This window comes from Anabrus simplex, chromosome 2 (genome assembly GCF_040414725.1).
Source record: "Anabrus simplex isolate iqAnaSimp1 chromosome 2, ASM4041472v1, whole genome shotgun sequence".
NCBI lineage: Eukaryota > Metazoa > Arthropoda > Insecta > Orthoptera > Tettigoniidae > Anabrus > Anabrus simplex.
The window spans coordinates 383633890-383658175 of record NC_090266.1 but is presented as its reverse complement, the minus strand read 5'-3'; the positions used below and the strand labels follow the sequence as shown (position 1 = coordinate 383658175).

Sequence of the window (24286 nt, the reverse complement as noted above, 5' to 3'; positions counted from 1 at the left end):
GGGAGGGGGCGAGGGGGCTGAGGGCCCACTTTGTGGAGAGAACATTATATTTTTTTTCCATTTTATCCGGCTGAAACTAGAAATTTTATGAATAATTAAAACAAGCAATTTGTACAAGCCTTGTTGTCTTATCAGCTAATTATTTCCTTAATTTTCTTTTATTATTAACAAAATTATTAGCGGAAATACGTACAAGATGTCGTTCGTCGCGGCTAACCGATTTGTATACCGTCACAGCAAGTAGTAGACACTTTGCATGTGCTGTGAGGAAGGGTAGCAGGTTTAGCAGGGGTGTTATCTTTTACCAAGCTCATGGACACTGAGGTGTGATTCACCCGCTTGCCGCGTGCATTCGTCAGTCTGGCAGTCTCTTCAATGTCCGTTAGTTTCTTGGTGTGAAGTCAAATGGTAAGATATTTTTTATTGTATAATCACACCGTACTTATATTTAATGGTAATGCGTGTGTAATATTGCACCCTTGGTGAAAGTTTTATCGTAGAGAATTGAATCAATATATATATATATATATATATACATACACCCGCCCCCCCTCCCACCGCCTTCCGCTATATCTCACAAACGCGGGTACTTTTTGTTGTCTGTACATTTTTACCCCCCCCCCCCCCCCCCCACTTCTAATTCCCAATCGCCGCTTTCTGAACTATAACAAAGGTCGCCCAGAATGAAGCATTCAAGCTAAATTAATGTGAACACTGCACAGCTATGGAAGTTGATGAAAAGAACCAAGATGCCTTAGCTCAACGCCAGATTGGTGCTGTGCAATAGCAAAATGCGCTAACAGTCCTATGGTGAGATAGTTTTCCTTTCCTTTCTTTGTATACTGTAGACTTGGTGGTTCAGCATATACTCAGAATGTGATGACATGACATGGTAGCCGGATGGCCTAGCCACTGTCTTCTTTTCAAGGCGGTCGTGGCTCTTATCAATGTATGTGAGAATTTTGAAAAAAAAAAAAAAAAAAAAGTCACGTTCCTGAGCTTCAGATTCCACGTAAAACTGGAGCTAACGTGTCTATCATCACGATATCAAGAGTTACTATAAAAGTTCCAAGTTTGCTTTTGCAACTCAGCAGGAATAGAAATGTATGAAGCCTACATTTATAAATATATGATTTACGGCACGTATTATGAGAAGACGAGGGAGGCAATGGGAAGTCTGCCTCTGAATCACGGAAAATTTCGGCGGTTATCCTAAGCATCTTATTTTCCATTCTCTCCAAGCAGATGCTCGAATAGTACTTTATTTCCAGTCCTGGAGCAACCACCCCTATGGAACTACATTTGGGCACACTCATAAATATCGGAATAAGAAAGATTTATTATCACTGTGGCGAAACTAGAAATCATTTACGTACATCGTATCGGTTATGTCGTCCAAAAATGAAAGTGATAAGACATCATGATGTAAAAAAAGTCGCGTACCACTGGGAACGAATATGTCGGTGTCCTACTTCCATGACACATTAGTTACGGTAAGTTAAATTTACCATTTTTTGAGAGATATAGGCATACTTGCTTGTCTATACAAGTTACGGGTTCTTACTTTAGGCGTTGACATCAACACTGTGCGCACTGAGCATTTCCGAAAATAAGTATACGAAAACTTGTTCGAAGGAATAAAAATAATTGACACAACCAGAGGCTAAACAGTAACTACTCAAACTACTCATTCAAAACAATTTTCCAGCACGACGGCAAATTTTTCATTAATAAGTTGTAGTAAAAACCAAACTAAATCCCATGGCGCAACAGCCCCGAAGGACCATGGCCTACCAAGCGACCTCTGCTCAGCCCGAAGGCCTGCAGATTACGAGATGTCGTATAGTCGTGTCAAATCCTCTCGGGCGTTATTCTTGGTTTTGCAGACCGGGGCCACTATCTCACCGTCAATAGCTCCTCAGTTGTAATCGGTTATCATGTAGGCTGAGCGGACATCGAACCAGCCCTCAGATCCAGGTAAAAAAATCCCTGACCTGGCCGGGAATCGAACTCGGGGCAGGCATAGTACCCCTACACCGCGGGGTCGGCAATAAATTGTAGTACAACGTTCCTAATCATGAAGAGAATTAAATCATACACCAATACAGTTTTTACGCTGTGCCTCGGTTTGTCAGACAATATTAGAAAACTGCTTGAGCACAAGAGTGGTGATCTTAACGCTTGTAACTGTTCGAAGCCTGAAGAGCTCTTTTGCTGTGGTAGACTGAGGATTATTTTCCTTTCTTTTATTTTCTTCTTTTGATTTGTTTTCTACGGCCAATTAATATGCTTCTGTGTCCGATTCTCCTCCTGCTTCATCTAACGTTTTTCTCACACCTGTGGGGTTGCGAGTGCGAACTACGTCGAACTTGTGTATTTGGCCGTGTTTTACGGCCGTATGCCCTTCTTGATTCTAACCCTTTATGGAGGGATGTAATTACTATTGAGTGTTCCTTGTGGTGGTTGATGGTGTGGTGTGTTGTCTGAATATGAAGAGAAAAGTGTTGGGACAAGCACAAATATCCATTCTCCGAGTCAGAAGAATTAATCAGACGCGATTAAAATCCCCAGCCAGGAACCCGGAACCCTCTGAACCGAAGGCCTCAACGCTGACCAATCAGCCACGGAGTCTGACTTGCTTCTGTATCACATTCTCTGACTTAAATATACTGTACGGTATTCTTCTTTACTTTCCATAACTTCTTCCTATTACATTAATATTATTAACGTCCACATTGAATAATATAATGATATTATTCAAAGGAAGGAAGTTCAGCAGATGTTTGACTACAATGGTAACAGATTGGGGATTAGAATTTAAGTCCGTTCTCTCCTAATTCCCGCCTTGAACGCCGTTTACCAATCAAGCAGACATCCCACGGAAGTTGCGCAGTACACAGAGACGTAAGGAAGGCACCCAACCAATGGGAACCCAACTCTCCTCGCGCTACGCGTTACCTAGCTTGACAGAACCATTTGGCAGCTAACTGTAGTTGAGGTGACATGGCGTCGTTGAAATATACACATGCTGTTGTGTGTCGAATTCCTCTTTCATTTAGAACGAGGGGAGAAATTGAACTGGAAGAAGCTAAGCGACAACATGAAGCATACGTCCGCCTCCTACGCGAGTTAGGATTGGATGTTATTGAATTGCCTCCTGATGAAAGTTTACCGGAATGTGTGTTTGTTGAGGATACAGCAGTTGTTTGTAATGGAATTGCACTCATTACTCGCCCAGGAGCCCCTACGCGCGCCAAAGAGGTATGTGATTGCATTGCCTAGGTTGTTCCGGGGCAATGGTAATTTATATGCCTGTACTATTTTTGTCGATCGTTAGTGTTGTCGCACGAGCTCTATTCCACATTCGAATGAAAATCATTCCTTGAATGTGGGTCACCGGCTTAAGGCTGACGAGCGATATGGTTCAATGCGCACGTCTATTACCTTCATTTTCCGTCGGCTTTATGCTATTATTCCTCCTCAGTTATTTCTATATGGTTCTTAAAACGTACATAAGAAGGAAAGTATTGATCACAGTAACGTATCAGACGAGCAGTGCTCAGCCAGCAGCTGATACGAGTTGAAATTACAAATGACATCACGTCGTGTGTGATGTCATGCAGTAATGTTATCGGCTATGACTTTCACGATGATGTCACGTATTATCTCACTTCCTGTATGCACTTTTATCATTGCCTTATTTAGGTTTTTCCGAAACATGCACACCAGCTATAGCTGTGGGGATAAAGCGATGCGATGCAGACGTGCAGATGACAGTTCTATTTTAAGCTTGGCGTACTCTTCTCCAGATCACTGCTTATTCTGTATTTACTGACACATGTGTGTCTGTGTTTAGAGTGGGTCAATGGGTTTCCCTTTAATAAGTAATGCAACAATACGCCACGGTTATCCAGTTATATAGGTACCTCAAAATGTTATTTTCGGGAGAATCTTTTGGAGGCGAGCGTTGATTGATGTATCTCGAGAAGAGAGTAATAAATTTCCTTCACAAATTGAAAATAACTTATGTAACTTAGAATTTTTAAATTTAGCTTTGAATTGTCATTATTCAAGGGATGTTGAAACTATTTGCTTAGTGTTTGATGATGCAAGCAAGAATTAATATACGGTATGATAATTTAGTAATCTACTACTTCTTATGTCAGTGCGTCTTGAATTCAATAATTCCACATGCTGGCCTGAATCATTACTGTAGACTTCTTAATTGCAGACACAAGTGCATTGCGGTGCTAACCATTTTTAAAAGTTTTTTGAAATTTTTTAGGTGTACTCGACATGAAATTGCACCGTTGAGTAGCGTACATGAATAACTCAACCACATCATGTTACACAGATATGGCACAATGCATTTATATTAATGACTCGTAATTTGGGCCGATGACTTAGATGTTAGGCCCCTTTAAATAACAAGCATCATCAATGACTCGTAAATTGGATATAGGCAAGCTCTTCTGTCTGTCAAGTTATTTAATAGAACAAAAGGCTGAAATGCCTCAGAAATGGCACTTGTGACAGATTTAAATAAATACTCATGCTCACTCTAGTGACATTCAGAATAATTGTGAGTCATAATAGGCCAATTCACACATTACAGACAGAGGATTATTTATATTATTTTAAATATATGATTCCTCCAGCAGTAGCAAAGTAGCTGGAAGTAATTAACAAATAAGAATGTTATTGTTTTTACGTCCCACTAACTACCCTTGCGGTTTTCGGAGACGCCGAGGTGCTGGAATTTAGTCCCGCCGGAGTTCTTTAACGTGCCAGTAAATTTACCGACACAAAGCTGACGTATTTGAGCACCTTCAAATACCACTGGACTGAGCCAGGATCGACCCTGCCAAGTTGGGGTCAGAAGGCCAATGCCTCAATCGTCTGAGCCACGCAGCCCGGCTTAAGTAGGCCTCTTTACAATTGGCCAAGCAATAGGGTTACAAGACACACTCTTTTAACAGTAATTGTATGGTATGATTTGTTTAGGGATGTCTTTGTTTGTACTCTCTTTTATAACAGAGTACTCTTTCTCTTACACTGTATCTTAACTAACCAGCAAATTAAAAAATAAAGGAATAATGGCAGAGCTAATGTAAGAAATTTAGTCAGTCGTAAGTTTTTTCAATGCATGGAGTTCAATAAAATCCCACAGTGGGCTGATATAGAGAATACATCATATTGAATAGGTGGACCTTCATTTTAATTTCTTATTAATGTACATACATACATACATACATACATACATACATACATACATTCATACATATGCCTTTCAGCATTCAGTCTGTAAGTCTCTCGGAATTCACTAAACACCTTCACAATCCTCTATTTGTAACTAGCTCTATAGCCTCGTTTAGCTCCATACTTCTTATCTTTAAATCATTGAAAACCAAGTCCAACTGTTTTCTTGGTCTCTCTATACTACTCTTACCATCCATAACAGAGTCCATTATTTTCCTAAGTGACTTATCCTCCTCCATTCGTCTCACATGATACCAAGGCCAGTTTATGCATCCATTTAGAATCCATTCCTAATTTAGTCTTTATTTCCATATTCCGAGTGCCCTCGTGTCATCGTTTTTACCCGTTTTGTACAGCAGTCCTTCTCACTACTTTCATGTCTGCTGCTTCTAATTTATGAATAAGACATCCTGAGTCCACCCAGCTTTCACTGCTGTACAGCAAAATTGGTCTGAAAACAGACCGGTGTAGAGATAGTTTCGCCTGGGAGCTGACTTCTTACATAACACTGTTGATTGCAACTGCAAGCTCACTACATTAGCATTCTTGCAACTTCATTGAATCTCCCTTACTACGTATATTACCATCCTGGGAGAATACACACATCACCGAGTGCGTTGGTCACGAGGTAAAGGGTGCTCAGCTGTGAGCTTGCATTCGGGAGATAGTGGGTTCGAACCCTACTGTCAGCAGCCCTGAAAAGGGTTTTCCGTGGTTTCCCACCTTCGCACCAGGCAAATGCTGGGGCTGTACCTTAATTAAGGCCACGACTGCTTTCTTCCAACTCGTAGCCCTTTCCTATCCCATCGTCACCATAAGACCTATCTGTGTTGGTGCTACGTAGAGCCAATTGTATAAAAAAAAAAAACCCCACCGCCACATCCTATGTAAGCTACTTGAAATGATTCACCTTTTCCAGTTGTATATTCCCAAGCCAACATTTAATTCTCTTAGGTTTCTTCCCTACTGACATCGCTGTAGTCTTGAAAAAGTTAATTTTCAAATCATACCCGATGCACCTACAGCCTCCGTGGCTCAGACGGCAGCACGTCGGCCTCTCACCGCTGGATACCGTGGTTCAAATCCCGGTGACTCCATGTGAGATTTGTGCTGGACAAAGCAGAGGCGGGACAGGTTTTTCTCCGGGTACTCCGGTTTTACCTGTCATCTTTCATTCCAGCAACACTCTCCATTATCATTTCATAGCATTTATCACTCATTAATAAATCGCCTTGGGAGTGGCGACCCCATTGTAATAACAGCCTATACATGTTTCATTCATTACATCCCTGACCCGGTCAATGACTGGAAAACAGGTTGTAGGTTTTCATTTTCACCCGATGCACCTATTTTTGAGTTCCAGGGTATTAGATTGCAGGCTTTCAGCATAATCTGCCACTAAGACCAAGTCATCGGCATAGGTCAAATTGCTTACTACATTTCCACCAAACTGAATCCCTCCCTGCAACTATATACCTTTCAGGAGATGATCCATGTAGACTGAATACAAAGGTGAAAGATTATAGCCTTCTCTAACCCTTGTAAGTACCTTGAATCAAGTACTCATTCTACCCTCAATTCTCACTGCAGCCCAGTTGTCAACATATGCCTTTGATTGCTTTTAATAATCTGTCCTTAATCCCTCATTACTGTGAACATCTTTTCCCTCTGTACTATGTCATATGCCTTTATTAGGTCTCATAGCATTTTTCAGTTATATGGTGCATACTGAAAATCTGATCCTGACAGCCCCTCTCTGGTCTGAAACTACATTACCTCAATAATTGTTGCAATTCTTCCTGTTCCCTTGCTTATGGAGAGGAGCAATTACTGCTCTCATCCAATCAGAAGGTACCTTACTAACTTTCCATGCTGATCTTTTCACTCTGTGAAGCCATTTCATCCCTGCCTTGTCCGGCTCCATGGCTAAATGGTTAGCGCGCTGGCCTTTGGCCACGGGAGTCCCGGGTTCAATTCCCGGCAGGGTCGGGAATTTTAACCTTAATTGGTTAATTTCGCTGCCACGGGGGCTGGGTGTATGTGTCGCCTTCATCATAATTTCATCATCACGACGCGCAGGTTGCCTACGGGCGTCAAATCAAAAGACCTGCATCTGGCGAGCCAAACTTGTCCTCGGACACTGCCGGCACTGAAGGCCATACGCCATTTCATTTTTTTCCATCTCTGCCTTTCCACTATATTTCACAATTTCTGGTTTAATTTCATCTAATCCTGCTGCTTAATGACCATGGAATTTATTTACTACCCTTTCCACTTCTTCAACCAACGGCCATAGCCATGTCGAAACACCGGATCCCGTGAGATCTCCAGAGTTAAGCAACATTGGGCGTGGTCAAGGTGTGGATGGGTTGCCACGTGCTATTTGTGGGGGTAAGGGAATGGAGGAGCGGAAAGGAACTGACCACCCTACCGTACGTAAACTCCGGCTCAGGCACACCTCTGCGGAGGTTTGGACCTGCCTTCGGGCAGAATACACCCTTACCTTACCACTTCCTCAAGTATAATTTCACTGACATTGTTGCGTTGTCATCCATCCCTTGAACTCAGTTTTTCACAATGTCAACAGGAAGATTTCGTTTTTTACATTGCGAAGATTTCCAAAATATTCCCCATCTGTTCCATGATTTCCTTGATTCTACTATGACTTCATCTGATTTATCCAAAATTCTATTCATTTCCTTTTTCCATGAACCTACTACAGTGGCGTAGCAGGGAGAGAGGTGACACTCCCAGGTGGCAGATAGGGGGGTCCTAACTGGCTTGCCGGCAGACTTGAGGGAAATAAAATGCCTGTCGCAGACCAAACACACAACCCCCTGTTGGTGGGGGACGCGGATGAAGAATACACCCACGATATCCCCTGTTGTAAGAGGCGACTAAAATGGGCGACCAAGGGATGATCAAATTAGAACCATGATACTACTTGTAATTAGTACCACTACGCAGGGAACACCATGGGTCGCTTTTGCTTGCGCGTAGTACCACTATGTTAGGTACACAATAGGTTTGTGATTAGTAGCAACAGTGTGTGCTCAGGATGCATTTTACAGTACTTGTGATTCGTACCACTATATGAGTGACACCATGGGTGAGCGACACCATGGTTCTGCCTTGCCTATGATTAGTACCTGCGATAGTACCATAATGTGTGGAATAACGCAAGTCTACGCTACTTTTGATTAGTACCGCACCATGACAAATACCATGGTTCTACTTTCCTGGCGAAGAGTACCATTATGAGGGGCTGAAGACTTGGATTTTGGACCCCTATAGACTGTAAGCATCATCGATTCAGTATTGTGCTATAGAAGTAGTCCCTTGGGCAGTAATACTGTTGTTTTACATCAGTTTCTGTGAATGTGAGGCATTGCGGGTCGAATCCACTGATTGTTTTAACTTCATATTCATCCATTAATTCTTCATCGTCACGTTTATTATTCTGGTCGGTGGAGGATAATGGATTTTTAATTGTCCTTACATTTCGCCTCATTTTGTGCCATTAGGGGCCGATGACCTAGATGTTAGACCCCTTTAAACAACAAGCATCATCATCATCATTTCCTTTTCTTCCCTCCCTTTCTAAGATTCTTTATAATTGTCCAGAAAGGTTTTCAGGTTATTACCAAAATCTTTCCATGACTTCTTGGATTCATTATTTATTTGTTTCACTCTATTTCTTTAATCTTCATACATTTCTATATCTGCATCGGTCCTTGTTTGGAGCCCTTTCTGATGTTCCTTACTTTTATGTTTACAAACTGCCCTTACTTCATCATTCCACCAAGATGTTTGCTTTTTGCCATCTAGACATTCCCTTGGTGTTTCTACTACAGCATTCCTGTATGCCACCCATTGTCTTCCTATATCCTGAACCTGCTTACTTTTTATTGTTTGAAACTTATTATCAATCATATCCATGTATTTCTGTCTAATTTTGATATAGAGATATCTGTATAAGTAATATAGTGGGTCTTCACCATTCCTTACCGCCTTTAAATGTATAAACTTGTTTAAAGGCAGTAAGAAGTGGTAAAGACCCACTATATTATAACAGAGAATAAAGAGATGGAGAAGGAGGTGTAGGTTGGAAAGAAATAGTTAGAAATGGCTGTGAAACTAAGGAGAAATTGAAGGAACTTGCTAGGAAATTGAATCTTGAAAAGAAGTCAGCTAAGGATAACATGATGGCAAGCATAATTGGCAGTCATACAAATTTTAGTGAAAAATGGAAGGATATGTATAGGTGCTTTAAGGCACAAACAGGTTCCAAGAAGGACATTCCAGGAATCATTAATGAACAAGGGGAGTCTGTATGTGAGAATCTTCAAAAGAGAAAAGTATTCAGTCAGCAGTATGAAGTTGGTTACAAGGATAATGTCCAGATAGAGGAGGTAACTGATACTAAAGAAGTATTCAAATTTACTTATGATGACGACATTTACGATAAGATACAAAGTTGAAAACTACAAAAACAGCTGGAATTGATAAGATTTCTGGGTATATACTGAAGACAATTGGTTGAGATATAGTACCATATCTGAAGTACTTATGTGATTATTGTTTGCATGTAGGAGCTATACCAAATGAATGGAGAGTTGCTATTATTAGACCTGTTTGCAAAACAGATAACTGGTTCGATAGAGGGCAATCTGGGTTTAGGAAATGTTATTCCACTGAAGCTCAACTTGTACGATTCCAGCAAGGTATAGCAGATACCTTGGATTCAGGAGGTTAAATGGACTATTGCGATTGACCTGTCTTAAGGCATTTGATAGGGTGGATCATGGGAGACTACTGGCAAAAATGAGTGCAATTGGACTAGACAAAAGAGTGACTGAATAGGTGGCTATATTTCTGGAAAATAGAATTCAGAGAATTAGAGCAGGCAAAGTGTTATCTGACCCTATAATAATTAAGAGGGGAATTCCTCATTCAGTATTATTGGACCTTTGTTTTCTTATAATATATATGTATATATATATATATAAAGTGATCTGAGTAAAGAAGTGGATTCAGGGATAAGGCTTTTTGCAGATTATGTTATTCTATATAGAGTAATAAATAAGTTACAAGATTGTGAGCAACTGCAAAATGACCTTGATAATGTTGTGAGATTGACACTTGGCAATGCTTTGATGATAAACTGGGTTAAAAGTCAGGTTGTGAGTTTCACAAGTAAGAAGAGTCCTTTCAGTTTTAATTACTGCATTGACTGGGTGAAAGTTCCTTATGAGAATGATTGTTACTATCTAGCTGTTAATATAAGGAATGATCTTCATTGGGGTAATCACATAAATGGGATTGTAAATAAAGGACACAGATCTCTGCACATGGTTATGATAGTATTTAGGGGTTGTAGTAAGGATGTAAAGGAGGGGGCATATAGGTTTCAGGAAAGACCCCAACTGGGTATGGTTCCAGTGTATGGAACCGTCACCAGCATTACTTTATTCAAGAACTGGAAAAAATCCAAAGAAAAGCAGCTTGATCTGTTCTGGGTGATGTCCAACAAATGTTGCGAAGGTTGGGCTGGGAAGACTTTGGAGAAAGGAGAAGAGTTGCTCGACTAAGTGGTATGTTGATATAGATCTATATCATCGGATGGCCAGGCAGACTTCAATTTTTGGTAATGGGATAAAGTCTCTCACAGTGCATTGGCACTGCCGGTGGCTCCAAGTAGCCTACGCAGTGGCCCCCACGGTATGCACTACCCATGCATCTTGGTAGGTGTGCTATTTACCAACTCATGAGCCCAACTTAACACACTGGGACGAAACGCTGGCAACCAGGAATGAGTCAGCTGGAAAATTTATAATGTCCAATAATGAACCAACTATATTGGTATTATAAGTGGTATGTTCAGAGCTGTCAGTGGAGAGATAGCGTGGAATGACATTTGAGTTTGAGTGGTGTCTTTAAATGTAGGAAAGATCACAATATGAAGATACGTTGGAATTCAAGAGGACAAATTGGGGCAAATATTCATTTTTAGGGATTAAGATAACTTACCAAGGGAGATGTTCAGTAAACTTCCAAGCATAATTGGCAGTTATACAAATTTTAGTTAAAAAATGGAAGGGTATGTATAGGTACTTTAAGGCACAAACCGGTTCCAAGAAGGACATTCCAGGAATCATTAATGAACAAGGGGAGAGTGTGTATGCGAGGATCTTCAAAAAAGGCAGAAGTATTCAGTGAGCAGTATGTAAAGATTGTTGGTTACAAGGATAATATCCGGATAGAGGACATGCTATGATTGTGAATTCAGTAGGAATGAGTTCGTAGCCTCAAATCTCTTCTAGTTGAGCAATTTTTCTGAAATTTGCTTTCTGAATTTATGAAGATAAGAGGTTTTTTTTGTGCTATTCCTGCTCACATTGCCTTGTGGAAATAATTTTTAGTGTAATGAGGGGAGAGTAGATATCAGAAAAAAATAGGCTATTGGCAGATTCAGTGAAAATCTTAATGTTGACTCTATTCAATTTCAAAATTTATGCACATTCTTTGAGTGACATAATGCTTCTTAATAACATTGGCTGGTCTTCAAAATACAGCTGAAGGCAAGATTAAAAAATAGAAAATATATATTTAATATGATGAAGGCAGCTCTGGCCATTTTTAATTAGGCTTTCTTTTTCTTCTATTTTTAATCATTGCATAGTAAGGTTTAGGCCTATACTGCTGCCATTACCCTCACTATCAGTATTAGATCTGGTCACGCCCCAATAGTCATTGAAAAATGTACTCGTATTCACTTCACAGATCTGATAAGTCTACCACGCAAACATCTTCAGGTGTGATAATGAAGTTACCACTTCTTTGAAAATAATTTACATTCATTGTAATTAAAAAACTGCACAGTTAAAAAATTAATAAGTTATAGGCTACTGACTGATGATACTCATACGATGTTCTATTTAGATAATGTAGCCTCTGCTTGTGTGGAATTGGCATTTCAAGATGGGTTGCTATTTCTGATGGGTGAACAGTTGGTGATTTGGTCAACGTTTATGCTTTTGAAAATCAATAACAGTATACAGTTGGTACTTAGTGACATCTATGGAAAAACCTTTAAACTTATGATCTATAGGGAAAAAAAATCTGCACAGGCTTAATAGATAAATGACATTGTCCCAGTGCAAGTTAAAAAAAAAAAAAAAAGCCAATATTCAATATATTCTTTGTAGAAAACCATGAATGATTGTTAACCATTTATATGCCTGACGACTCAGCCTTTTGACCGTGACACCATTTATTTTCACTGGCGGGAAATTTCCACATAGATACCTCAACTAAAGTTTGGATTTTCAGCTTATACATTAGATAGCATGATTCAAACATCTTTTACTGCAGTTGTAGCATATAGATTTGGATATGAAATAAACATACAAGTTGCAACTATTCAATCCAAGCTGCTACACCTTTTAAATCTACTCTGGAAATTTATGGGTGTAGTGGTATCTAATTTTACAGCTAAAACTGTACAAAATCTGAAATGAAGTTCTGTGCAAGAGTATGTAAATCTGGAATTGAAGAATTTGTTGGTATACTTTCGTTGTTTACTTTTACTCCCTGTATAGCATGTCTGGAACGCCTGGTTTCTTTGCAAAGAATTTGAAGAAGTGGGTTTCCCTTTGCCTTTCCTTATTCTGTCTGTTAATGCACTTACCACAGTCCTTTGTAATATTCAGAGCATGTGCTTAGATGAAGTGTGGTTCTGTGTTCAGTGGCATCTCATCTCGAATGAAAAAATACATTCCACATACTGTAAACTGGTAAACTTGGGGACAAAACATGATGACCTCGCCTTACACCACTACTCTCCAGTGGCAGCCCGGTGTCTATTAGCGGCTTATAGGATTTACTACGTCTATTGTAGCCGAAGTTACCAAATCGTCTACTGCACTCAAATTCACAATTAAGTATTTTTTATTTTCCACCTTGTCAATACATTGATTGCTTAAGTCAATTTATTGGTTAAAAGTGGTACATGATTCGTATATTATTAACATCTTCAGCCACATAACACTGTTTAGGTGAAAAATTCATGTATTGACAAAGTATCAATGCTTGAGAGGAAGTGTCCTTAAAATTAACATAAGAAGGTTAAATGACATTAGAAACAAAATACTCAAGAGAAAATATATAAATTCTTTCTACAATTGAAAGCAGTTGTCAAGGAAACACTTGTACAATAGTCCATAGAGAATATGTCCTAATGAATATTCTTTTCTTAGAAAGTTCATGAAAAAAAAAAAAAGTCCAATTTATAAATAAAAAATTATACATTTATAAGTAACTAGCAAGATACCCGTGCTTCGCTACGGTATTATACTGAAATTTATAATTGAATGCTTACTGTTTTAGATATGTAATCCGCCAAAATTCACGATCTGACTCGTTTTCTGCGAGAATCCGCCAAAATTCGCGATCTGTCTCGTTTTCTAATAGATTACGGCAAGTTTCCTCCCATTTTTCAATCTTTCTTTCCAGCAATCGATTTCGTACTTCCTGGGCTAGGTCCAGGTATTCCACCCGGTCAGTTGGGTCCCTAAATCTTTGCCATCTTTTCCTATAAGCATTTTTAATATGGATCAAATCCTTCAGGCGATATGTTGTGGTGTCGTCTTGGGTGCCTTGGCAGTACTGAACCTGCGGCCGGACTGCATTCTTAGTCATTAGCCGTCCAGGACCCGTTTCCAGTGTGGTCCGCACATTTGACGACGGTCCAGAACATTATTATTATTATTATTATTATTATTATCATCATCATCATCATCTGTTTACCCTCCAGGTTCGGGTTTTCCCTCAGACGTAGCGAGGGATCCCACCTCTACCGCCTCAAGGGCAGTGTCCTGGAGCTACAGACTCTTGGTCGGGGGATACAACTGGGGAGTATGACCAGTACCTCGCCCAGGCGGCCTCACCTGCTATGCTGAACAGGGGCCTTGTGGAGGGATGGGAAGATTGGAAGGGATAGGCAAAGAAGAGGGAAGGAAGCGGCCGCGGCCTTAAGTTGGGTACCATCCCGGCATTCGCCTGGAGGAGAAGTGGGAAACCACGGAAAACCACTTCGAGGATGGCTGAGGTGGGAATCGAACCCACCTCTACTCAGTTGACCTCCCGAGGCTGAGTGGACCCCGTTCCAGCCCTCGTACCACTTTTCAAATTTCGTGGCAGAGCCGGGAATCGAACCCGGGCCTCCGGGGGTAGCAGCTAATCACGCTAACCACTACACCACAGAGGCGGCTATTATTATTATTATTATTATTATTATTATTATTATTATTATTATTATTATATGTTCTGGAGCCCACAGCAATATGCAAGACCGCTACTTGGCGGTAAATTACATCTGCTGCCATTGTCATTGTTGACAATGTGACCAGCTCAAAAATTAGATGGATGGCTTTTCCGGCGTTTGCTCTATTAACCAGCGTTTCGTCTTAGGTCTGACACTAGACTCTTCAGAGTGGGATGTGTCAGACCCTACCCACTGACGCTGGGGTGTATGCAGGTGAACTTATCAGAAGCTTATTTATGAAGCACAGTCTGATAACTGCATACGGGAGATAAAACTACACAATGGAATTAATGCCCGCCTAGCAATTCCAAATGGAAATTCTAAGTTCCCATGAAGGGAATTAGATTCCTTTCCACCAATAGAGCATATAAAAAATCAGATCAAAAATTAGATGGATGGCTTTTCCGGCGTTTGTCGCGCGTAGGCAAGTGTGCGGGATTTCTCGCGATACGAATGACATACCTCCGTGTATTATTGACCTTATTACAGAGGTGAACAATTTGACGGCCAATCTCATTCCTATCGTTTATTTCAAATGTGTTTAATTTTTTTTTATGCCAGGAAAATCTACTGTAATCTAAGAATGTTCTCCGAAGGAAAAGATGGCTGTTGAAAAAGAACCCAGGAAAGATTAAAAATGATCGGTTTATGATCAGAATAAGTACATCGAAAGTCTACAGCCTGTTTCCTGTCATTCGACAGGGTCAGGGATGGAATGAATAAAGCCCCATCTAGCAGCGACAATAGGAATTGTGCCGGCTGCCGAAGCTCCCCTCTGGGGCAATGATCGATGAGTGACAATAAAATGAAATATTGGACAGTGTTGCTGGAATGAATGATGACAGGGAAAGCCGGAGTATCCGAAGAAAAACCTGTTCCGCCTCCATTTTGTCCACCACGAATGTCACATGGAATGGCCGGGATTTGAAACACGGAACCCAGCTGTGAGAGGCCGGTGCGCTGCCGCCTGAGCAACGGAGGCTCCTTATAAGTACATTATGAACAGTAAAATCAATTGGTCTCACCTCGTTTTACACCCCACCGCCGTTAAGTTTATTTACCCCCCCCCCCACAAAAAATTAAAAGAAGGCGTGTTTCTTTATGTTTAAAGGAGATTCCAAACACCAATGTTCACGTGTATGACCTTCAGTTTTGAGATATAAGTATCCCCTTAAAAATAATTTTTTTAACTTCCTTTCACACTTCCCCCCCCTCCCCCCTCACAAAGTGATATTAAGGCAAAAAATACTTGTTCCTTTAATAGTAAAGGATCTTCTAAATACCAATTATCACCATTCTAACCTCTTCAGTTTTTGATTTATGTGTCCTCATGAAAGGAATTCAACTCCTTTTCACTCCCCCCCCCCCCCAAGATTGTTTCCCCCCAAAACGCGCTTTTCTTTGTTTTAAAAGGAGATCAAAATACCAATTTTCACGTCTGTAATAACTTTAGTTTTTATTAGATGTATGTATTCTCATACAATTAAGTCAATCAAATTTATCAATACTTCAACCCCCCCCCAAACCCCCTTCATTGGATTTTCCGAGAATACGTGTTTGTTTACTTTTAAAGCAGATTCCAAAAATCAAATTTCATGTGCATAATTTCTTCATTTTTGAGATATCAGTAGCCTAATTAAAATAATTCAACACCATTTTCAGTCACTTTTACCCTACCCCCACTACCCAAATGTATTTCTGGAAACTAAAAATACACGTTTCTTTATTTTTAATAGAATTAAAAAATTACTTTTTTTCACTTCTGTAACATGTTAAGTTTTTTGAGATATACTGTAGAAATTCTCATTTTAAAATTTCACCCCTTTTTAGTTCCCCTTAAGTGGAGTTTCCAAAAACAAATCACCTATGTTTCTTTACACGTACAGGAGATTCCAAATACCCACTTTTTATGTCTGTAACATTTTACGCTTCTCAGATATTCTGTAGATATAGTCTTTCAAAAAATTCACTCCAATTTGTCACTCCTGTTCAACCGCCATTAATTAAATTTTCCAAAAGCAAAAATATACGTGTTTCTTTATTTTTAAAGGAGATCCCATTTACATATTTTCAGTTCTGTAATATCTTCAGTTTCTGAGATATATGTATCCTCATTAAAGGCATTCAACTCATTATTCACCCTTTTACACCCCTCCTATTGGGATTTAGAGAAAACAAAGAAATACTTGTTCCTTTATTTTTAAGGGAGATTCTAAACACCAATTTTTACATCTGTAAACGTTTTTAAAGTTTTAAGATGTAGACACACTCATTTTAAAAATTCACCCCCCCCCCCTTTTCACCCCGCCATTATTTGGAACTTCCAAAAACGAAAAAAATACCTGTTTCTTTATTTTTAAAGTAGATCTCAAATACCAATTTTCAAGTCTGTAATATCTTCAGGTTCTGAAATATAAGTAGCCACATTAGAGGCATTCAACCTGTTTTTCACCCTTTTCCACCCTTCGTATTAGGATTTTCCAAAAATAAAAAATACGTGTTTCTTTATTTTTAAAGGACATTCTAAATGCCAATTTTTACATCTATAAACTTCAAAGGTTTTGAGGTTTAGATACACTCATATTAAAAATAACCCCCCTTTTCACCCCCCATTATTTGGATTATCCCAAAACGAAAAAATACCTGTTTCTTTATTTTTAAAGTAGATCCCAAATACCAATTTTCAGGTCTGTAATATCTTCAGGTTCTGAAATATAAATAGCCACATTAGAGGCAGTCAACCTGTTTTTCACCCTTTTCCACCCTTTGTATTAGGATTTTCCGAAAACAAAAAATACGTGCTTCTTTATTTTTAAAGGACATTGTAAATACCAGTTTTTACATCTATAAACTTTAAAAGTTTTGAGGTATACATAAACTCATATTAAAAAATCACCCCCCTTTTACCCCCACCATTAATTGGATTTTCTGAAAACAAAAAAATACGCGTTTCTTTATTTTTAAAGGAGATCCCAAACACCAATTTTCAGGTCTGTAATATCTTCAGTTTTTAAGATATAAGTATTCTCTTTAAAGGCATTCAAACCCTTTTTCACCCCTTTTCTCCCCTCCTATTGGGATTTTCCGAAAACAAAAAAATACGTGTTCCTTTATTTTTAATGAAGATTCTAAATACCAATTTTTAAATCTCTAAACTTTAAAAGTTTTGAGATATAGATGCACTCATTTTAAAAATTCACCCCCTTTTCACCCTCGCATTAATTGGATTATCCAAAAACAAAAAAAATATGTGTTTCTTTATTTTTGAAAGCGATCAAAAGTACCAATTTTGAGGTCTGTAATATCTTCAGTTTCTGAGATATAAGTACCGGTATCCTGATTAGGCATTCAACCCATTTTTCACCCTTTTTCACCCCTCCTATTGGGATTGTCTGAAAACAAAAAAATACGTGTTTCCTTATTTTTAAAGATGATTCTATACCAATTTTCACATCTGTAAACTTTTAAAGTTTTGAGATATAAACACACTCATTTTAAAATTTCACCCCCCTTTTCACCCCCTTAGCGACGGAATATCCAAAAATCTTCTCTTAGCGAGCACCTACATCTTAATATGAATATATCCCCAAAATTTCATTTCTTTATGTCCAGTAGTTTTGGCTCGGCGATGATGAATCAGTCAGTCAGTCAGTCAGGACAAGCTACTTTATATATATAGATTGTCGAAATGAAGAAAACTAGATTTCATAATGTGGCTCCTTTTACTGTTGCAGATGAAATTATTACTACTTCCTAGTTGTCAATTCTTTTTAAACCTGCTTTCCCCTGGAACAGTATCTCCTGTCTTTTTTACGGTACACCTTTTACATCTACTCTGGAAATTTATGGGTGTAGTGCCATCTAGTTTTACAGCTAAAACTGTACAAAATCTGAAATGAAGTTCTGTGTATGATTATGTAAATCTGGAATTGAAGAATTTCTAGGTATGCTTTCGTTGTTTACTTTTACCCCCCTGTAAAGCATGTCTCGAAGCAAATATCTTGACGAACGCATAGTTTCGTTGCAAAGAGTTTGAAGAAGTGGGTTTCTCTTTGCCATTCTTTATTCTGTCTGTTAATGCACTTAGCACAGTCCTTTGTAATATTCAGAGCGTGTGCCTAGATGAAATGTGGCTCTGAATTGAGTGGCATCTCATCTCGAATGTAAAAATACATTCCACATACTGTAAACTGGTAAACTTGGGGACAAAACATGATGACCTCGCCTTACACAAGACCGTAAAAAAGTGTGTATTTTTTAATAAGGCTTATGTGTTTGAGGTGTGCGTGGGTTTTCTAAATATTTTGTAAGAAAGGGGGTCTTCATGTCTGGTTACCATTATGTCCAAGTAGTACACACTTTCTTTTAACTGAAGGAGAATCCTCAAAACTTATAGTAATGAATCCTCAAATACCAACTGTTAAAGCTTATCCCAAAATAAATAAAGAACACATACCAATGAGACCTGTTATCAACTACAACCTATAAACTCTCGCAATTTATCCAAAAATTCCTTAAAAAGCACAACGTATTCTCAGCCAATAAATCAATACGGAATTCAATAGATTTTTGTAATAGAACGAAAGGATTAAAGATTGAACAAGACCACACTCTTGCATCATTCGACATAATAAACATGTACCCCAACATTCCCACAAAACAAACAATAGAAATCATTAAATCCAGTCTAAAAAGTCACAGCACTCTAAGCACTTTAGAAATAGAAGAGTTCATTAAATTACTTGATTTTGCCATTGGTAACAACTACTTTAAATTCCATGATACTTTTTAACAGCAAAAAGGCTTACCGATGGGATCTCCCGCCTCTGGTATACTCGCCGAAATTTACATAGACCATTTAGAGCACATCAATTAGTAAAATAGACAATATATTTTTTTGGTGTAGATTTGTTGATGACATTTTCGTCATCATCGATAATAGCTCCACAAATGAAACCAATATATTAGACAAACTCAACACAATAGACCCCCACATAAAATTTACCACAGAAACCAAAAACAATTGCACTCTGAACTACTTGGACATAACGGTAACCAGACATGAAGACCACCTTTCTTACAAAATATTTAGAAAACTCACGCACACCTCAAACACAATTAAAATAGATTCCGTTCACCCCTACACACACAAAAGAGCAGCTTACTACAGCATGATACACAGAGCATTTAATATACCATTAACAAAAGAAGATTTGAATCAAGAATTACAATTAATACATGACATAGGTAAAAACAGTGGATACAAGAAAGAAATGGTTAACAAAATCATTCACAAAATAAAATCCCAACCCAAAACCAAATTAACAAAAATAGACAAACCCAAGAAAGATTACGCACTATTCACCTTCAATAATGTACACATATACCTCATAACTAACGTTTTTAGAAAACATAACTTTAAAACTACACACAACAGTACCAATATCATACACAACGTCAGGACAATCAACAGCAACAATAAATACAACCGCTCAGTGGTGTACCGTATTAAATGCAATAACTGTGAGTCAAGCTACGTCGGACGCACTGGTAGGAACTTTCTGACCTGATATAATGAACACATAAATGCTGTAAAACACGATCATTTTTCCTCAATAGGCCAACATATCGAAGACTATAAACACAGTTTCACGACCATCGAGAACGACATGCAAATCCTGAACATAAACCCCAAGGGCCCACTGCTCAACATAACAGAAGAATTTTACATTTCTCTAGATCATTATACCAATCCAAATTTCAACATAAATGAAATTGCAGAAAAAACTAACATCATCTTCAATACACTCATCCCCACCCTAAAAAATGGTTACCTTAAGATTATCAATAAACAAAACATGACACGCGACAGAGAAACATTAAACGACACACCTAGCTCCACCCCTACCCCCACAACAGCAACTCTCCCTACCCCTCACAGCAGGTAGGATGAGCTCAAGACTACACGAAGCAGTACACAACAAGCTCACATATCATTCGCAACTTGATCACACCAATAACAGTAAGTACATATTCAAATTAGCACACACAATCCTTAGACATTCCTCCAACATAAAATATCACTCACAGCTCAGTCTTATCTTCCACAGATCACATCACTGCACAGCTACAGATGGGAAAAGAATCCAATGCCACTCAAATTACGAGGACGGTTTGAAAAGTTCTCGGAATCACCGCTAGACGTCAGTGCTTGAGCAACAAGGTTCCTGCGCAATAATCACACATCCTTTGTGAGTGAACACATGGCACATCAGTGCTCTAGCTGCAGGAGTGTGGTAGTGACGACTCTTTGTTGTTGTTCCTGCGTAGTGATTTGTGACATTGGAAGAAACTGAGATTCGAGCAGTGATTAAATACTTTGTAAAGAAAGGTATGAAAGCAAAGGAAATTCATGCCGACTTTCAGAACACACTGGGGGACTCTGCTCCTTCATTTTCAACCTTTGCCAAGTGGACCAGCGAGTTTAAATTTGGTCGGGAGAGCTTGGATGATGATCCGCGTAGTGGACGGCCAAAATGTGTTACAACCCCAGAATTTATCACAAAAGTGCATAAAATGGTCATGGAGGATCGTCGACTGAAAGTGCGGGAGATTGCTGAAGCTGTTGGGATGTCTTCTGAATGGGTATATTATATTTTAACCGAAGAATTGGGTATGAAAAAATTATCCGCAAGATGGGTGCCGCGGCTCTTGACATTGGACAATAAACGCACCAGATTGGAAATGTCCGAACAAAGTCTGGCCCGTTTTCAGTGCAACCAACAAGATTTTTTGCGCCGGTTTGTGACTACAGATGAAACTTGGGTCCACTACTATACCCCAGAGACAAAACAGCAGTCAAAGCAGTGGAAACATGCTGATTCACCACCTCCAAAGAAAGCAAAGGCAGTGCGTTCGGCCAGAAAGGTCATGGCCTCAGTTTTCTGGGATGCAAAAGGCATTCTGCTGATAGATTATCTTCCTACTGGCCAAACAATTACGGGGCAATACTATGCAAACCTCCTAGACCAACTACAGGAAACGATACGCGAAACAAGGCCTGGTTTGGCAAGGAAAAAGGTCATCTTTCATCAGGCCAACGCTCTGCCGCACACAAGTGTTATTGCCATGGCAAAACTTCATGAACTGGGGTACGAATTTTTGCCACATCCACCTTATTCACCTGATTTGGCACCATCAGACTTTCATCTATTTCCCAAGCTGAAAATTTTCCTCGGTGGATGGAGATTTTCTACAAGGGAAGAACTGACAGCTGAATTGGAGAGGTATTTTGCAGGCCTGGAGGAATCTCATTTTCGAGATGGGATCAAGGCATTGGAACATCGCTGGACCAAATGCATTAGTCTTCAGGGAGACTATGTTGAAAAATAAAAGCAGTTCCACCGAGGTAAGATACTTAATTCTAGTACATTCTGAGAACTTTTCAAACCACCTACGTATATGGATGTCACCGGACAACATGATTCAGTTTTAACATAAAACAACAAGATTCAACACACAGCAGAGCTGAATATATATATTTTTTCCTAATTGTATCCATATGCCTGGCACTCTTTTTAAACTTGAAAAGTGTTTTATTCCATGTATATACTTGTAGACAAAATCTTTTATACATATAATGTGATAATTTTACAAGCAAATCATATCATTCAAGCTCCAAAAACATCAACCAAGTGTATAGGCTAACTATGAAATTAAGACTTGAACACAGAAGTCAACCGATGAACTGAATAACACGCAAGACACGAACGTTCATGTGCATGAAGTGTTCCTACATATATTGTTTTTATCTTATATACTTGTAAGTTAGTTTTAAGTGGAGATCGTGTTTTATAAACTAATTTTAAGATCTAAAGCATATCATTATAGACATACAATTGCATTGTCACACATAGTGACATACACGCCAGTTCCCGTTTTGACATGCCCCGTTTGGACGTGACCAAATACTTGTTATCACATGGCATTCCCTAGACAATGTAATCTTAATCATAGCTTCATGATCTGTACGTGAATGTAATGTGCAGCTGAAGATGACCCTATGTAGGGGGTCAAAACTGGTACTGTAGCATAATAAGTGCAATAAATAAGTATTGATAGGTGGAAATCCTTTCTTATTTCTAATTGTGCAGCTATTGAGCTCAGTGCCTCCAGTTTTATATGGCATTCAATCCACAGAAACATGACTTCTCGTTTCAAAAAAACCCTCGTGCATTGGTTATGGTTCAAATTGCAACAGCATACCTGCCAACTTTTATAAATCAAAAATAAGAAGATTTACCTGCCAACTTTTATAAATCAAAAATAGGAAGATTTTTTCGTTCTTGGATTTTATCACGTATAATTCGCCACGGTCTCGACGAAAAATAGCCAACAGTTAAAAGGCGAATTGACCATTAAATTTAAAATCTTAAACTAAGATAACATAAAAATGGTTACAAGAAAATGTAACAAACACGGAATAAAGTGCATAATAGTTTCCTTTATTAGACTGTAATACGAACGGAAATTCAATTTTATAGGTATCTCTCAACACTTTGGGACAATGTTATGTTTTGTGACCATAATGTGAAGAGAAAATACCAGAAACTGTCACCGACACAGCTCTCTGAAATGCATTCAACTCATTCAAATTATGAACTGAGAATGAACACAAATGCACCGAAATACACGAAACTACCACATATAGAACAGATCAATATGTCTCATATGGTACATTATTAACATACGACTTCGACAGGGGGAAAAGCACAGAACTGCAAGCAAAATCACCTGGCCTACAACGCCAATGAAACTACGCACAGAAACTACGTTAACAGCGTGCAAAGAAGAAACTCAATCTTTCGTCCTGATTAACTGAGTCGCTACACTCGCCAACCTGTCTCACTTGTAGAACGATCGCCGTCCCGAATTCCCAGCTGTAAGACACACACGATGCTGCAGCGAGTGGGAAACAAGATACATGAAGACGACGGGCGATACACTTGCCAAATAAATAGTCTTGAAATTGAGGTTGCGTAAATTACACAAGAAGACAATAATTTATCCTAGGGGAAGAGTTTTGACATCGGATTGGTTAAAAATAGGAAGAAGTAAAAATAAATTGGAAAATCGGAAGGCAAGTTAAAAAACAGAAAGTTTCCGGGTAAATCGGAAGGGTTGGCAGGTATGCAACAGTCTTGGTGAGAATCCGCTTGATTATCACACCGTTCTCATGCTTAAATCGTTCGCACTCGTTTGCCGGATATATCCCAACATAATATGTTTATTCCATGAATAGCACACATCTGCGGCATCATTATGTTGTTAGCAACTCTCGGGACAGTATCACGTCTGTAAAGTATACTTGGGGTGGGGACAAAACATCACCGCCTCAGTTCCTAGAAGCGAGTTGGAAGCTGGCAGTCAATCACACCCTGCACCCTGCTGAGTTAACAAGTGCTAAGTGATCCTTGTTTTGGTGTGGAGAGGTTGCCAAACCACTTTCTTCTGTACTCTCTTCAGTCTTTACTCTCTCTTCGGGATGAGTGCAGTATTACATAAAATCAGCTCATGGTCCATATCACAGTTTAACAGATTCACAACTAAGTATTTTTATTTTCCACCTTTTTGATACATTAATTGCTTAAGGTAACTTATTGGATTGGTTAAAAGTGGTACATGTTTCGTATATCATTAACA

At 39.0% G+C, this 24286-nt stretch overlaps 1 protein-coding gene across 1 annotated transcript in view; it reads left to right on the top strand.

The window, feature by feature from the left end:
* Positions 1–2988: 2988 nt before the first annotated feature.
* LOC136862852 (N(G),N(G)-dimethylarginine dimethylaminohydrolase 1) overlaps positions 2989–24286 on the top strand; it is a 266667-nt gene continuing 245369 nt past the window's right edge. The window contains exon 1 of the mRNA XM_067139114.2: positions 2989–3261. Within this exon, the coding sequence (XP_066995215.1) occupies positions 3004–3261 (258 nt within the window). The 5' untranslated portion in view covers positions 2989–3003. The remainder of the gene's footprint in view (positions 3262–24286) is intronic.